This window comes from Hyla sarda, chromosome 1, assembly GCF_029499605.1.
Source record: "Hyla sarda isolate aHylSar1 chromosome 1, aHylSar1.hap1, whole genome shotgun sequence".
Lineage (NCBI taxonomy): Eukaryota > Metazoa > Chordata > Amphibia > Anura > Hylidae > Hyla > Hyla sarda.
Genome location: NC_079189.1, coordinates 389,684,797 through 389,702,062, shown reverse-complemented (window position 1 = coordinate 389,702,062; position 17,266 = coordinate 389,684,797). Strand labels below are relative to the sequence as shown.

Genomic DNA, 17,266 nt, shown 5'->3' with positions numbered 1-17,266 from the left:
AGATTACCGTATTTATCGGCGTATACCACGCACCGGCCTATAACATGCACCCTCATTTTACCAAGGATATTTGGGTAAAAAAAGTTTTTTACCCAAATATCCATGGTAAAATGAGGGTGCGTGTGTATACCCCGAAACATCCCCAGGAAAGGCAGGGGGAGAGAGGCCGTCGCTGCCCGCTTCTCCCCCCCTGCCTTTCCTGGGGTCTAGAGCCCTGCTGCCAGCCCTTCTCTCCCCCTGGCTATCGGCGCCGCTGCCCGTTCTGTCCCCCTGACCATCGGTACCCCCCATTGCCGGCGCCGATAGCCAGGGGGAGAGAAGCGGCGCCGACAGCCAGGGGGAGAGAAGGGGCAGCGGCACCCATTGCCGGCGCCGCTGCCCCGTTGCCTCCCCCCATCCCCGGTGGCATAATTACCTGGGTCGGGTCCACGCTGCTGCAGGCCTCCGGCGTGCGTCCCCTGCGTCGTTGCTATGCACGGCGCGGCGCACTGACGTCATGCGCCGCGCCGTGCAGCGCATAGCAACAACGAAGGGGACGCACGCCGGAGGCCTGCAGCAGCGCGGACCCGACCCAGGTAATTATGCCACCGGGGATGGGGGGAGGCAACGGGGCAGCGGCGCCGGCAATGGGTGCCGCTGCCCCTTCTCTCCCCCTGGCTATCGGCGCCGGTACCGATAGTCAGGGGGACAGAACGGGCAGCGGCGCCGATAGCCAGGGGGTGAGAAGGGCCGGCAGCACGGCTCTAGACCCCAGGGAAGGCAGGGGGAGAGAAGCGGGCAGCGACGGCCTCTCTCCCCCTGCCTTTCCTGGGGCGGTATCGGCGTATAACACGCACATAGACTTTAGGCTAAAAATTTTAGCCTAAAAAGTGCGTGTTATACGCCGATAAATACGGTATTTATTTTAAACAATCATACTCTATGGTAAAGTCTACAGCAAGGGCCTTGCTTGGACACTGATCTATTAACTATTAAATATAACTTTATATACAACTAGACTATTATTAGCCATTTTATATATATATATATATATATAAATATATATATATATATATTTATATATATATATATATATATATATATATATCTAGAGGTCTTTTGCCTGTGTAAAACTATGCCAACTACGCTACACCTGTGTAAAACTATGCCAGCTACACTACATTTGTGTATAACTATAGCAGCTACGCTACAATACACCTGTGTAAAACTATGCCAGCTACACTACATTTGTGTATAACTATAGCAGCTACGCTACAATACACCTGTGTAAAACTATGCCAGCTACGCTATGCTATACCTTAGTAAAACTATGCTAACTACACTGGTGTAAAACTAAGCTAAGCTAACTACGCTATACCTGTATAAAACTACGCTAACCACGCTATACCTGTCTAAAACTATGCCAGCTACGCTGCAACTGTGTAAAACTATGCCAGCTACGCTACACTATACCTGTGTAAAACTATGCTAACTACACTGGTGTAAAACTACGCTAACCTAACTATGCTATACCTGTATAAAACTACGCTAACCTAACTATGCTATACCTGTATAAAACTACGCTAACCTAACTATGCTATACCTGTGTTAAACTATGCCAACTACCCTATGCTACACCTGTGTAAAACTATGCCAGCTACACTATGCTATACCTGTGTAAAACTATGCTAACTACACTGGTGTAAAACTACGCTAACCTAACTACGCTATACCTGTATAAAACTACGCTAACCTAACTACGCTATGCATGTATAAAACTACGCTAACCACGCTATACATGTGTAAAACTATGCCAGCTACGCTATGCTACACCTGTGTAAAACTATGCTAACTACACTGGTGTAAAACTACGCTAACCTAACTACGCTATACCTGTATAAAACTACGCTAACCTAACTACGCTATGCATGTATAAAACTACGCTAACCTAACTACGCTATACCTGTATAAAACTACGCTAACCTAACTACGCTATACCTGTATAAAACTACGCTAACCTAACTACGCTATGCATGTATAAAACTATGCTAACCACGCTATACATGTGTAAAACTATGCCAGCTACGCTATGCTACACCTGTGTAAAACTATGCCAGCTACGCTATGCTATACCTGTGTAAAACTATGCTAACTACACTGGTGTAAAACTACGCTAACCTAACTACGCTATACCTGTATAAAACTACGCTAAGCTAACTACGCTATGCATGTATAAAACTACGTTAACCATGCTATACCTGTGTAAAACTACGCAAAGCCTAGGCTATGCTAACTACGCTAACACTACACTACAATCTAAGTTAGCTACGCTACACTGATGTTAAACTACGCTGGTCTCCCTCCCACAGGCTCCACTATGCTACCTACTCTAACTACACACCCAGTGTCCGGAGTAAACTGCGCTTACTATCACTAGCCCTATGCTAATTGTGCATGCGCAGTTTTCTACAGATCGTGGAAAGTTTTACATCACCACCTCTGCTCCCTGGTCACCTGCCCACTAGCTGTTGGAAGACTACAACTCCCAGCATGCCCTTTCTGTGAGGACATGCTGGGAGTTGTAGTCTTGCAACAGCTAGTGGGCAGGAGGTAGATGCAGGTGGGTGGCCGGGGAATGAGCTTCACAAAAAGTAGCAGTTGTGACTTTTTAAAAATGCTGTCAATAGCAAGTTTATAAGCCAGGTATGACCTGGCTTACACTAGCAACTTTTTGAAAGGGGTTTGCGATTATTTTTTTTTATTATGTGCGACATTCGCACTTGATAAATTCCCGACCACGGCAAAGTGAAAACTGAAAGTTGCTTAGGTAGGGCTATTTGCAACTTTGCGTACCCATAAAAGTCGCACAAAAATTTACTTAGGCGCACGTGCGACTTTTGTAAGCAAAAAAAAAAGGAGCTCAAAATCCCTTGATAAATCTCCCCCAATGTGAATTCAAATAGAGAAAAAAAAAAAACATAACCCGTGTACTTAACCCCTTCCAGCAAATGGATGTATATATACGTCCATTTTGTCTGTGACTTAACGCAAATGGACGTGTATATATATGACCATTAGCGATCAAACCGCCGAGGGCGATCGCATATCGCCGGGCACCCACCGCAACTGTCAGGAGCGGAGCTGCACTCCGATCCTGACAGTTAACCCCTTCAGTGCTGCGGTCAATGTGATGTGGATCTGATTACTGGCTCCGGGTCTGATTACTGGCGATCACAGGGACGGAGCGTTGTGTAAGCAGTGTAAGCAATGTAAGCCTATGGGAGGGGGCGTGAGCTGTCACGCCCCCTCCCATAGCTTGCATTGAGGGGGCGGAGCCGTGACGTCACAACGCTTCGTCCCTGTGATCGCCAGTAATCAGACCCGGAGCGTTCACGCTCCGGGGACTGATTACAACGGGGTGCTGTGTGCAAGATCACGGGGAACCCCAGCGGCGGGACCCCCGCGATCAGGCATCTTATCCCCTATCCTTTGAATAGGGGATAAGATGTCTTAGCGCCGGAGTACCTCTTTAAGGACGCAGCCCTTTTTTGCAATTCTGACCACTATCACTTTATGCATTAATAACTCTGGGATGCTTTTACCGATTATTCTGATTCCGAGATTGTTTTTTCGTGACATATTCTACTTTAACACAGTGGTAAATTTTCGTCGTTACTTGCATCCTTTCTTGGTGAAAGACTTTGAAACTCTCTGCTCGTAAGGAAAATGGATATTCCAAATAAATTATATAGTGATTCACATATACAATATGTCTACTTAATGTTTGCATCATAAAGTTGACGTGTTTTTACTTTTGGAAGACATCAGAGGACTTCAAAGTTCAGCAGCAATTTTTCAGGTTTGAAGTGGATTTGAGGGGTCTTCATATTAGAAATACCCCATAAATTACCCTATTATAAAAACTGCACCCCCAACGTATTCAAAATGACATTCAGATAGTGTGTTAACCCTTTAGGTGTTTCATAGGCATAGCAGCAAAATGAAGGAGAAAATTCAAAATCTTTTTGAAATTTTACAAGAGGTAAAAGGAGAAAAAGCCCCCCAAAATTTGTAACACAATTTCTCTTGAGTAAGGAAATACCTCATAGGTGTATGTAAAGTGCTCTGTGGGTGCACTACAAGGCTCAGAAGGGAAGGAGCGACAATGGGATTTTGGAGAGTAAGTTTTTCTGAAATGGCTTTGGGGGCCATAGGGAAGCCCCTATGGTGCCAGAACAGCAAAAAGAAAAAAACCATGGCATACTATTTTGGAAACTACACCCCTCAAGAAACTTAACAAGGGGTCCCACAGGTGTTTGATGACTTTTCATTAAAATCGGATGTGCACATGACATTTTATTTTTCTTTCACTAAAATGCTGGTTTTCCCCCAAATTTTACATTTTTTGCAAGGGGTTATAGGTGAAAATTCCACCCAAAATTTGTAACCCCCATCTCTTCTGAGTATGGAAATACCCCATGTGTGGACGTCAAGTGCACTGCGGGTGCACTTCAATGCTCAGAAGAGAAGAAGTCACAATTTGCTTTTGGAAAGCAAATTTTGCTGAAATTGTTTTTGGGGGGGCATGTCGCATTTAGGAAGCCCCTCTGGTGCCAGAACAGCAGAAAAAAAAAACACATGGCATATTATTTTGGAAACTACACCCCTCAAAGAACGTAACAAGGGGTACAATGAGCCTTATCACCCCACAGGTGTTTGACAAATTTCCGCTAAAGTTGGACAGAAAAATTTGATTTGTTTCAGTAAAATGCTGATGGTACCCCAAATTTTTCATTTTCACAAGGGGTATTAGGAGAAAAAGCCTCCCAAAATGTGTAACCCCATTTCTTCTGAGTATGGAAATACCCCATATGTGGATGTAAATTGCTCTGTGGACGAACTATAATGCTCAGAAGTGAAGGAGCGCCATTGAGCACTTGGTGAGAGAATTTGGTTGGAATAGAAGTTGGGGGCCATGTGCGTTTACAAATCCCCCTGTGGTGCCAGAACAGTGGATTTAATAAGAGGTGCAGTGAGCATTTACACCCCACTGGCGTTTGACAGATCTTTGGAACAGTGGGCTGTGCAAATGAAAAATTTAATTTTTCATTTTCAGGACCACTGTTCCAAAAATCTGTCAGACACCTGTGGGGCGTAAATGCTCACTGCTCCCCTAATTATATTACGTGAGGGTTGTAATTTCCAAAATGGGGTCACATGTGGGGGGGGGGGGGTGTCCACTGTTCTGGCACTATGGGGGCTTTGTAAACACACATTCTCCCTCCAAAATCCCAATGGCACTCCTTCTCTTCTGAGCATTGTAGTTTGCCAGCAGAGCACTTTACATCCACATATGGGGTATGTTCTCACAAATTTTGGGGGTCTTTTTTCCTATTCTCCCTTGTGAAAATGAAAAATGTAAGGTAACACCAGCATTTTAGTGAATTTTTTTTTCTTCTCATTTTCACATCCAACTTTAACGAAAATTTGTCAAACACCTGTGGGATGTTAAGGCTCACTATACCCCTTGTTACGTTCCGTGAGGGGTGTAGTTTCCAAAATGTGGTCACATCTGGGTATTTATTGTTTTGTGTTTATGTCAGAACCGCTGTAAAATCAGCCACCCCTGTGCAAATCACCCTGAGCCTTGTTGTGTGTCCGCAAAACATTTTACGCTCACATATGGGGTATTTCCGTATTCAGGAGAAATTGCGTTACAAATTTTGGGGGTCTTTTTTTTCTTTTACCGCTTGTGAAAATTAAAGGGGTAGTCCAGTGGTGAAAAACTTATCCCCTATCCTAAGGATAGGGGATAAGTTTGAGATTGCGGGGGATCCGACCAGTGGGGCCCCCCACGATCTCTCTGTACGGGGGCCAGGCTCTCTGGCCAGATAGCAGGTGTAGACCACCGCACGAAGTGGCGGCCGACACGCCCCCTCAATACATCGCTATGGCAGAGCCGGAGATTGCCGAAGGCAGCACTCCGGCTCTGCCATAGAGTTTTGAGTGGGCGTGTCAGCCGCTGCTTTGTGCGGTGGTCGACACACCACCTTCGCGCGGACTGCCGGGGACCCCTGTACAGGAGATCGCGGGGGGGCCCCAGTCAATTTACAGACATTACTAAGTGTAAGTCCCCACCCAGCGGACTACTTGCCAGGCGGAACTTTATAACTTAACCATCCCCAGGGATGGGGAGGATAATCATTTTAACACATTGCTAAGCGTTATATATGCTAAAATATGCTGATTGGTTCCCTTAAAGACCAAAATTGGCCTGGTCCTGAAGGGGTTAATCATGAAAGGCAAGCCCGCTAGCCACTAGTAGCCAGAAAGTGGCAACTGTGGTATGTTGTCATAATGGCTACTGATGCCTTCCTCCCCCCCAAATCCACGAGATTATATGTCATATGGGGCCCTGAGCTGAGAAGTATGTGCGTTTTGTATGCTGTGTGCTAGATCACAACTGGGCCCCAGTAGGACGGCCAATGGTTTTTGCACAGAGACAGGAGAGCGAGAGCGCCCAGGAGTGCCAGACAGGAGAGTGCCCAGAGGAGTGCCATCAGACAGGAGAGAGAGAGAGCGGAGGAGTGCTATCAGACAGGAGTGCTATCAGACAGGAGTGCTCGCTCTCCCTCATTTATTGGACTTTGTCCATGCTTGTGCTTCAGCTTGGACAGAGCCATGGTTTCTATAAAAAGGAAATAACCTTTCTAATATACTTCATAAGAAAATTCCAATTTTTTTTTAAAGATTTACAACTAGGGATATCCCGATACCGGTATTGGGGCCGATACTAGTCATTTGCATGGTATCGGGGACTCGTTTAATGTCCCCGATACCTGGTGCCGCTCTGTTCTCCGGTCCGCATCAGTGTTCCATGGAGGAGCATTGACACACACGTCACTCCGCCTCCTCCCAGCATAACGCTAGGAAGCAGAGTGACGTGTATGTAATATGCTCCTCCATGGAACACTATGATGCGGACCGGAGGACGGGGCAGCAGAGCGGCAGCACCCGACAGAAGATGTGAGCTGTCTGCAAGGAGGGGGCTGCTACCTAAAGGGGGGGGGGGGCCCTGCTGCTGTTGTCTACAAGGGGGGCTGCTAATGACTGCAAGGGGATACTACCTACTATTAAAGACAATCTTACAGCAGAGTCACCTGCACTAACCTGAATTGAGTGCAGGTGACCCGGTTTCTACCGCTGCTCACCATCAATGCAAATTCCCTGTTCTGACCAATGGAGAAGAGCGAAATCTTGGCTCATACTACAGCAGCCGCCTCCATTGTACACAACAAGGACCCACATATCATACGGTAAACAGTGCCAGAAACCGGGTTACCCTGGTGTCAGATTCCCTTTAAAATATAAGTACTCGTACTTGGTATCGGCGAGTACTAGAATTAAAGTATCGGTACTCGGTCTTAAAAAAAAAATAAAAAAAAAAATGGTATCGGGGCATCCTTATTTACAACATACAAAAACTTTTTATATCTGAAAGTGCCCATTTAAGCATTTAAAGTGTGAATTTCCCCTCATTGTTCAGAGGGCAAACGTGATATTCACAACATGTTTTGTCTTAAAGTTATCATGCATGAACAGATAAATAATATTGACCATGTATTTTTTGTAGCCACAAGAATAGGGCTTTCAGTTTTATTGAGATGCAACACAAAGATCATACATGCAAATTTAAACAGTCATTGGTGTCTATAGCATGTGGCAGATGGTACTTTTACAGACTGAGTAAGAAAAGTAAGGTTGAAGTGGGCAACTGAAAAGAAAAACACTGGATGGTTACATCAGTAGGTATTTTTCTTCTTAAACACTGTTTACATTTTCTGCTCTGAAAATCTGCAGTAGCAAATCTGTACCAAGGTCTGCATAAACCCTACAGATTTTCAGCAGCATTTCTGTCTTGTGAACAAAAAAGTACTCTTAAAGCCAGGGCAGCCCGATTTCTTTAACTATTCAACAATGACTCTTGTATGCATTGTGAAGGCAGCATCCAAAACATCCAGACTTGAAAACATCAATAGTCGACACTTTATATCCTTTGCAAATAACTTCATTTAGACAAACAGAAGTATAAGCCTGTACTCCTTAATGTAGGAATCTGTGTCTTGTGCTATTTCACAGCAAGTGGCAATTCTTCTAAAACTAGGGTGCTTTTGGTCTACATTAAGAAAACAAGTCATAACTGAAAAGCAAAACAGTTTTAACATTTACTCCAAATGAAACATTTACCCAGAAGGTAAACTTACAGTTGCAGTGAGGAACATTGGAACTTTATTAATTAAACAGTGGTGTAAGAAATAAAATTCACACAGAAATGACAGCAGACGAAAAAAGGGGGAAAATAAAAATAAAAAATAGCAGCTCCATCAAGCAGATGTATTAACTGAGCTCTTGTGCTGTTTAGAATACAGCTCTTGCACAGCTGTGGTTGCGATGGCCATAGTCATTGTATTCATTGAATATTACAATATATACAGATTGTCCCAAAAGGTAGAAGTGAAGAGCAGTTCATTTCTGTTGGTCTTTTGGAAGTGGTCTTCTGAAAAGCAGTATGTGAGGCTCTGCCAAGGAAATAGAACAGAAGTCAACATGGCAATCCCTCCACCTCAAGTTCATATTTTGCACAACCCAAACTAGTTTTAGTACTTATTACTAGGGATCGACAGATATTAATTTTTTTTAGGGCCGATACCGATAATCTGTGACCTTTCAGGTCGATAGCCGATCACTTATACCAATATTCCGCGGACCCCGGAAACAGGTAATTATAAAACTGGGGATGGGGGAGGCAATGGGGCAGCGGTGGCGGTCTCTGGCCGGGGAGGTGCACTATCGGCAAGGTAATTTCCAATACAGATAATGTCCAAAATTGTGAATGTCGGAAGATAATAGCCAAACCGATAATCGGTCGATCCCTACTTATTACAATATAATTGTAAAAAATTATCCTATTTAGTCTACCATACTTCGGCGGGATAGGCGATAGGCAGATCAGTAGGAGTCTATTGAACTTTGCAATGTTCAGAAGCCCCATGGAGAATGACTGGAGCACTGGCCGCACATGTGCACAGCCTCTCCATTTATTCAGGAGAGCATGATCGCCCGACATCCAAACATGCCATCACATAGTCTTCAATGCCCCTTTTTGTAACACATACGATAAAAAAAATTTAAAAAAATTATTGCAAATTAGACCTACTGTTTTTCCCACTGTTTTTCAAGATATGCTATGCAAAGGGACCCCTATTTACCTGATCAGCAGGGTCTCAGCTGTCAGACCCCGCTGGCCACCTATCCTGGAGATACAATACATTTTTACTGTAGGAAAAGCCCCTTTAACATTTATATATTGCTTACCAGGTTCATGGATCATATAATGAACCCAACCAAGACTTTGTTGCACGCCCAGCCTTCTCCACTCCTCTTCGGACATCAAATGTGTTTTTGGCACTTGTTTTGCCATCTCTTTAGGCAACATGACATGTCTAGAACAAAATAAAACAGAAATAAAAATGTATAACTCCGGTAAGCATACATGAACAGCAGTCATTGTAGAATGTGAGTTTCCTAATGTATGTACACTTCCTGTGAATCCAAAGGAGGAAATCACCTCATGGATTTACAATCCTGCTGGCAGAATATGACAAACACTTCTGTGAAGGGGACCTTATTTATAGACAAATAGTGACAACTACCCACAGTTGGTCACAAGAGCAGAAAACCAGTCAGGTCCCAGGTGCCCGACAGGTAAAAAGAACAGCATGCTTATGTGGTTCTCCTATGCACAGAATGACAAAATAACCAACAGCACATGACCTGTGAGCAAGCCTCTACTATCCAGTCATGGCAGAGCGGATGCAGCAGTATCAGTCAAGATCACCACACCCTACTCTCACCCAGTCATTGGAAGGCCATTGGTCATTGCATGCAGGTTTGTTTTTAACCCAATGCCTGCAAGGTATTAGAAGAGTGCTACCATGCTCCAAACAGCTCAAATGTGTACACGATAGTACAGGAGCTACAGACCAAGCCTGACACTTTAGTTATCATACTGCCGCTAAAGGCAATGCAACATAGCGACAGACACATCATTTCCAGGAAGTCTGTTGCTTCTTCTGATACATTATGGCCGACATTTATCATTGTCTTTAGACTTATCTTTGTGTCTAGAAAAGGCGCAAAGAAGGCACAAACAGTGTTTATTTGCACCTTTTGGTTTACACATTTCTTCTGATTTTGAGTTGCAATCCACTGGTTTTGGCAATACACACGATATGGATATGCTTCATTTACACTACAATGTCACTTACACCTACAATGATCAATGCCAGCCTATGTATTTTGGAAGAACTTACATGATGAAGTAGACAGCAAGTACCCATCACTGTAGGAGTCTCAGAGACCTGCCCACTCATTGATTGGCAGGTTTTACCCTAGGCACAGTAAAAAACTGTAAATCATTATCTTGTGGGCAAATATCTCCCCCCTCCTGCAGGGCTGGGCTTACGCTGCATACTTTAGAATGCAAGTTCTTCTTAACTATACTATGTATTGGAATAAGCAACAGACTGCAGGGAACAGAGCCATATACCTAGTGACATGTTCCCTTTAAATGTTTGCTGTAATACGGAGGTTCAGGTTACTCAGGCTTTTTATATTGCATGGAAGAAATCTTTATTTTTCAGCAATTCAATTTGTACAGGCAATACAAGGGCTCATTCACACTACATATTTTCCAAGCAGAACTCCGCTCAAGTTACGGTGCATCAGTCTCCCACTGTTTCAATAGGATTCTGCTGCACCATTCACACTACAGAAATTCCAGATCATAGACAGATCGTGAACAGGTTCATTCTTTCTGCGGAATCCACTCCGAAATGGATTGAAGTCCATAGAGACGGCATATTTCCGAGCACCTGAAACAAATTAAATCTCTGCCCAGAATATCTCTGGGTGCAGATTCCATAGTGAATGTACATACAGAGAGGGCTAGAGGAAATCCACCTCACACTCCAGGCAGCCATGTTGGAGACCTGAAGAGATATCACACTAGTATTCTGCCATTCAGGAGTCTTATAAAACAGGGGAAATCCTGTGAGCCCTGAACTAAGACTCCTGAATGGCAGAATACTAGTGTGGCACCTGGTACTCGCGTCACCCCCCCCCCCCCCCCCCACGTCTGGCTGCTTCACCACAGATATTCCTTAAAGGAGTACTCCGGCGCGCACTTTTTTCCTTTTATCCCGTCCGGGCTGCAAAATAAAAGAAAACACACTTTCTCTTACCTGCCAACGAGCCCCCAGAGCTCCGGTACAGGCGTATGGTCCCGGGCTGTATTCTTCTTACTTCCCGTTAGCCCGGCACGTCACACGGAGCTTCAGCCTATCACCAGCCAAGGCGGGACATCGCTGCAGCCGGTGATAGGCTGAAGCACCGTGTGACGTGCCAGGCTGACAAAAAGTAAGAAGAATACAGCCCGGGGACCGAACACCTGTACCAGAGCTCCGTGTACAGTGATCATTGAGCCAGCCCCAGCAGTGATGAGCTACTCTTCCTCCCTTCCCTTCTAACTGAGTATGGCAGCGCTGCCATGCCCTCTCTGCCTCCACCCTCCTCTCATCCACCCACCCCCAACTCACCAGGACACGTGCTATGATGTCTGACGGACACCAAGCATACTGTCTAGTGGATCCAGGATAGGTTTCAAACTCCTGTGCAATCTCGTAGCCAGAGACTAATATGATAATTCTGCCCAGGTATAGAAATAGGCATTTGAACCAATGTCTGTATAGGAACATCCCTATTTTATGCTACCTAAAAATTCCAGGCGGACATTCTGTTCTCAACAGGCACCAACTGAATCAGGCAGTGCCAGGACCACTAGGACACAAGCAGTTTCCCATAGATGGCAATTCATGTGAGAGTGGGTACCACTGAAAGAATGTCCATTCCTTCTGCAGTCCCAAATTTGAATTCTGCCGTGTGCCCAATGTAGCAGAATCCCACTGAAAACAATGGGAGTCTGCTGCACCTGAGTTTACGTGCCAAGTTTTCAAGCTGGATTCCATTGAAAATTCTGCCACGTGAATGGGCATCCATTGTTCCTGCTAATGTCCAAGTAAAGGGACCAATGATCAGTCAATGTATGAGAAAACGTTAGTTCATTTGCTGATCGCATATTTTGTGCAGGGATTCAAATCATCCTTATTGGCCACACATCACCCTGTGTAAACACGGAACGTGCGGTGGACAATGATGATATTTAAAGGGCCGTACAGTCATCCAGCAGTGTAAAGCTTCTTTAGAACTTATCATGCAGCCATTGCATCTATGGGGGAGATGTACGAGCGCTGTACTCTTGTATCTCTGGCTCTCCCATTCACATGCACGAAGAGGGGGTGTTGACCCCTGCTTTGTTCGTAAGGAGAGCGAGGGAGACATTCAGGAGATTGCAGGGGGTCACAGTGGTGATATGATCACACACTTATCACCTATTACTTAGGGGGATAAGTAGTAAAATGTAGGACTACACTTTTAAAAATAAACACTTACTTGGCCGCATTTTACTGGTTCCTGGCGACGTCAAAGCACAGCGTCATTAAAATAAACTTTTGACAGTTGTCAAGACATGTCAAACGTTTAGATTGTAATAGCCAGCTAAAGCAGTGTTTCTCAAGAGTGGTTCTCAAGCACCCCCTATCCCAACGATAGGGGATAAGTTTCAGATCGCGGGGGGTCCGACCGCTGGGGCCCCCCCGTGATCTTGTGTACGTACGTTTTTTCCAATGACACTAACCTTTTAAAAATAAGGGACACATCTCTATGGCAGAGCTGGGGCGCTGCCTTTGGCAATTTCCAGCTCTCCTATAGCCCTATAGAGGGGGGGGGGGGGGGGGGGGGGGGGGGGGTGTCGGCGGTCGGCAACACGTCCCCTTCCCCCGGAGATCGTACAGGAGATCACAGGGGCCCGCAGCGGTCGGACCCTCCGCGATCTGAAACTTATCCCCTATCCTTAGGATAGGGGATACGTTTTTTCAGGACATGGCTACTCCTTTAACCCAAATGTAATGCAATCACTAGCTGAAGAAGGTCCTCACCGCTGATTTAATTGGTATTTCCTGCATGCTGTAATGTTATCACGAAGTAGCGAGCAACAGGAATATAGGGAAGAGGTGTCCTTTATTTTTAAAGGGTTAGTGTCATTAGAAAAAAAAAAAAAACTTTTGACATGTTGCCCAGCTGGCAACATTCAATCACGAGACCCACTGTGACTGCTAGTTATAAGCTGGAGAAGATCGCACCAGCATGCACCTCGGCTGTCTGCATAGGCCTATATTGAAAGAAAGGTTTTTTGTTTTTTTTTATTCACTGCCGCTTACTTCCCCAGCCTACAACTTGATCGCTGCACTTCTCCAATCCATGTATCAACATGTCAAAAGCTGTTGTTTTTTCTAATGACAGTGACCCTTTACGGCATATGAAAGATTTTATCCAGCTATCCCATCCATCCATCCATCCTCCAGCTATCCCATCCATCCATCCATCCTCCAGCTATCCCATCCATCCATCCTCCAGCTATCCCATCCATCCATCCTCCAGCTATCCCATCCATCCATCCTCCAGCTATCCCATCCATCCATCCTCCAGCTATCCCATCCATCCATCCTCCAGCTATCCCATCCATCCATCCTCCAGCTATCCCATCCATCCATCCTCCAGCTATCCCATCCATCCATCCTCCAGCTATCCCATCCATCCATCCTCCAGCTATCCCATCCATCCATCCTCCAGCTATCCCATCCATCCATCCTCCAGCTATCCCATCCATCCATCCTCCAGCTATCCCATCCATCCATCCTCCAGCTATCCCATCCATCCATCCTCCAGCTATCCCATCCATCCATCCTCCAGCTATCCCATCCATCCATCCTCCAGCTATCCCATCCATCCATCCTCCAGCTATCCCATCCATCCATCCTCCAGCTATCCCATCCATCCATCCTCCAGCTATCCCATCCATCCATCCTCCAGCTATCCCATCCATCCATCCTCCAGCTATCCCATCCATCCATCCTCCAGCTATCCCATCCATCCATCCTCCAGCTATCCCATCCATCCATCCTCCAGCTATCCCTCCATCCATCCATCCTCCAGCTATCCCTCCATCCATCCATCCTCCAGCTATCCCTCCATCCATCCATCCTCCAGCTATCCATCCATCCATCCATCCTCCAGCTATCCATCCATCCATCCATCCTCCAGCTATCCATCCATCCATCCTCCAGCTATCCATCCATCCATCCTCCAGCTATCCATCCATCCATCCATCCTCCAGCTATCCATCCATCCATCCTCCAGCTATCCATCCATCCATCCATCCTCCAGCTATCCATCCATCCATCCATCCTCCAGCTATCCATCCATCCATCCATCCTCCAGCTATCCATCCATCCATCCATCCTCCAGCTATCCATCCATCCATCCATCCTCCAGCTATCCATCCATCCATCCATCCTCCAGCTATCCATCCATCCATCCATCCTCCAGCTATCCATCCATCCATCCATCCTCCAGCTATCCATCCATCCTCCAGCTATCCATCCATCCATCCTCCAGCTATCCATCCATCCATCCATCCTCCAGCTATCCATCCATCCATCCTCCATCCATCCATCCATCCTCCAGCTATCCATCCATCCATCCATCCTCCAGCTATCCATCCATCCATCCATCCTCCAGCTATCCATCCATCCATCCTCCAGCTATCCATCCATCCATCCTCCAGCTATCCATCCATCCATCCTCCAGCTATCCATCCATCCATCCTCCAGCTATCCATCCATCCATCCTCCAGCTATCCATCCATCCATCCTCCAGCTATCCATCCATCCATCCTCCAGCTATCCATCCATCCATCCTCCAGCTATCCATCCATCCATCCTCCAGCTATCCATCCATCCATCCTCCAGCTATCCATCCATCCATCCTCCAGCTATCCATCCATCCATCCTCCAGCTATCCATCCATCCATCCTCCAGCTATCCATCCATCCATCCTCCAGCTATCCATCCATCCATCCTCCAGCTATCCATCCATCCATCCTCCAGCTATCCATCCATCCATCCTCCAGCTATCCATCCATCCATCCTCCAGCTATCCATCCATCCATCCTCCAGCTATCCATCCATCCATCCTCCAGCTATCCATCCATCCTCCAGCTATCCATCCATCCTCCAGCTATCCATCCATCCATCCTCCAGCTATCCATCCATCCATCCTCCAGCTATCCATCCATCCATCCATCCTCCAGCTATCCATCCATCCATCCATCCTCCAGCTATCCATCCATCCATCCATCCTCCAGCTATCCATCCATCCATCCTCCAGCTATCCATCCATCCATCCATCCTCCAGCTATCCATCCATCCATCCTCCAGCTATCCATTCCTTCCCTAGATAACAGCTACAGCTAGGGACCCGATCCATTGAAGTGTACAGCACTGCGGAATCTGTGCACGCTATATATAGAATTTTTATATGTGGTGATTATCAGCCAGACATCTCAAAATCACCCTGTGTTAAAGTCTCATGATCAGTGGGTGAATGAGCTAACACTAGTTTATCATCCCGTCGTTTTGAGAGATAAAAAAGAAAAACCATGGTTTGTTGTCCGCACATCTAGCCATATAATAGGGGACGTGAGGCTAATGAAGGATGAAAGTAAAGGGTCATGTGGTCCTGCCCACACAGTAACCTAATCTACTTGATCAGCCCTGGCATCAGGCACTAGTCTGATCTAATGTCACCCTAACAAACCATCCACAATGGCTGATTTAAACCAGTTCAACTAATGACTTACAGCAGTGTTTTGCAACCAATATGTCTCCAGCTGTTGCAAAACTACAAATCCCAGCATGAAGGCTGTGCGGGCATGCTGGAGGTTGTAGTTTTGCAACAGCTGGAGGCACACTGGTTGGAAACCACTGACACAGTAAAGCCTCCCCATTATCCACAACAGATTGTCAGTTCCACATTTATTGGCATTCTTTATTATTATTATTTTGTGGTCGCCTCATAGAAGCCTTTCTGTATAAGAGTTCTATGTGATGCCCACAAACTATGTTATGCACCATCGGGTGAACTGGGCAGGTTTGTCGTCGTGCCCATAAGTGTCCGTGAGGTGACAGTTTAGTGTGGACCGGCTGCATTCAGGCCGCGCGATCTCATGTATACGGGCAGTGTTATCTACTCCCTCCCTTACTATATAACTAGTCAGATCCTGATAGGCGGGAATACAAGGGGACTCTAATGCTTACTAACCGAGGGTATACAAGGGCCCGGACAACAGCCGGTGAAGCGGGGATCACCCCGGCCGCCAGTCAGTTACCTCGGGCATGGCGCCTCCCAGCACAGTCAGCAGATTCTTACCTGTACTCGTACTTCTCGTCCGTGTATTTATCGGAGTAATAGATATTTTTGTATGACATGTTCCTGGGAGCCGCGGCAACACAACCGAAAAGTTTCGCGCAAAAGGGCGACCGCCAAGTGAGTCAGTTTAGTCTACGTAACTACCGCTCAGAGTTCGCGTTTTGAATTACGCAGCGCTTGTCTGCAATTGGTCCACTCAGTGGCTGCGCAAAGCCAATCACTGGTTACGTCGTTGCTTCTGGCTGCTGTCTGGGAAATTCCCTTCGGCCAATTAGAACGCTGTTGCTAAGGCTTCTCCGCGAGCTGGAGACGACGCAGGTGGGTGGAGTCAAAGGGGAAGTTTTATGGTGACGTAACAAGACGGATGTGGAAGGAGCTGGAGATCTGCCTGCGCTCCTTCTAGATCATTCCTGCGTGTGACGCACGTCTGTTTATCGCGGGCAGCTCCATGTGGACGTAACGCGCGCTTTTATCATGCAATGTTTCACTAGGACGGTGTGTATGTACGTGCGCTGAGCACAATCCTGCTCGTCCGCATAGAGGGCTGAAACTTCAATTTCATCGTTTATATTCACCTTACTTTGCATTACCTGTGAAAAGCTTTTCACAAAGGTCTGTAAGGCAGGGTTCACACTATGAACTGATAAGATTTAGGACCATGTTAGGGTGCATGCACACCATGTTTATTTTTTATTTTTATACTGTTCCCGTATATTTTCAAATTAAAAGCCGTATAGAAAACTATGCATTCATATTAAAAATATAAACTGTATGTCAAAGGCATCATCTGGTATAGTCAGTTTTGCATCTTAAACGGTTTTACCTGTACCCAAAACCGTAG

General features: G+C 46.0%; 1 protein-coding gene across 1 annotated transcript; it reads right to left on the bottom strand.

Moving 5' to 3' along the window:
- Window positions 1-7,607: 7,607 nt before the first annotated feature.
- Window positions 7,608-16,822, bottom strand: CKS2 (CDC28 protein kinase regulatory subunit 2). The gene is made up of 3 exons (XM_056552236.1): window positions 16,426-16,822; window positions 9,355-9,482; window positions 7,608-8,558 (listed from the first exon to the last, which is right to left on the bottom strand). Exons 1-3 carry the CDS (start codon window positions 16,482-16,484, stop codon window positions 8,506-8,508), a joined length of 240 nt encoding a protein of 79 aa, XP_056408211.1. The 5' UTR covers window positions 16,485-16,822; the 3' UTR covers window positions 7,608-8,505.
- Window positions 16,823-17,266: the final 444 nt, after the last annotated feature.

Coding starts and splice junctions, on each gene's coding strand:
- CKS2 (XM_056552236.1), bottom strand. CDS start 16,484: ATGTCATACAAAAATATCTATTACTCCGATAAATACACGGACGAGAAG. Junction 9,483..16,425: donor GACGAGAAGTACGAGTACAG/GTAAGAATCTGC, acceptor ATTTTGTTCTAG/ACATGTCATGTTGCCTAAAG. Junction 8,559..9,354: donor TTATATGATCCATGAACCTG/GTAAGCAATATA, acceptor TTTCCTTGGCAG/AGCCTCACATACTGCTTTTC.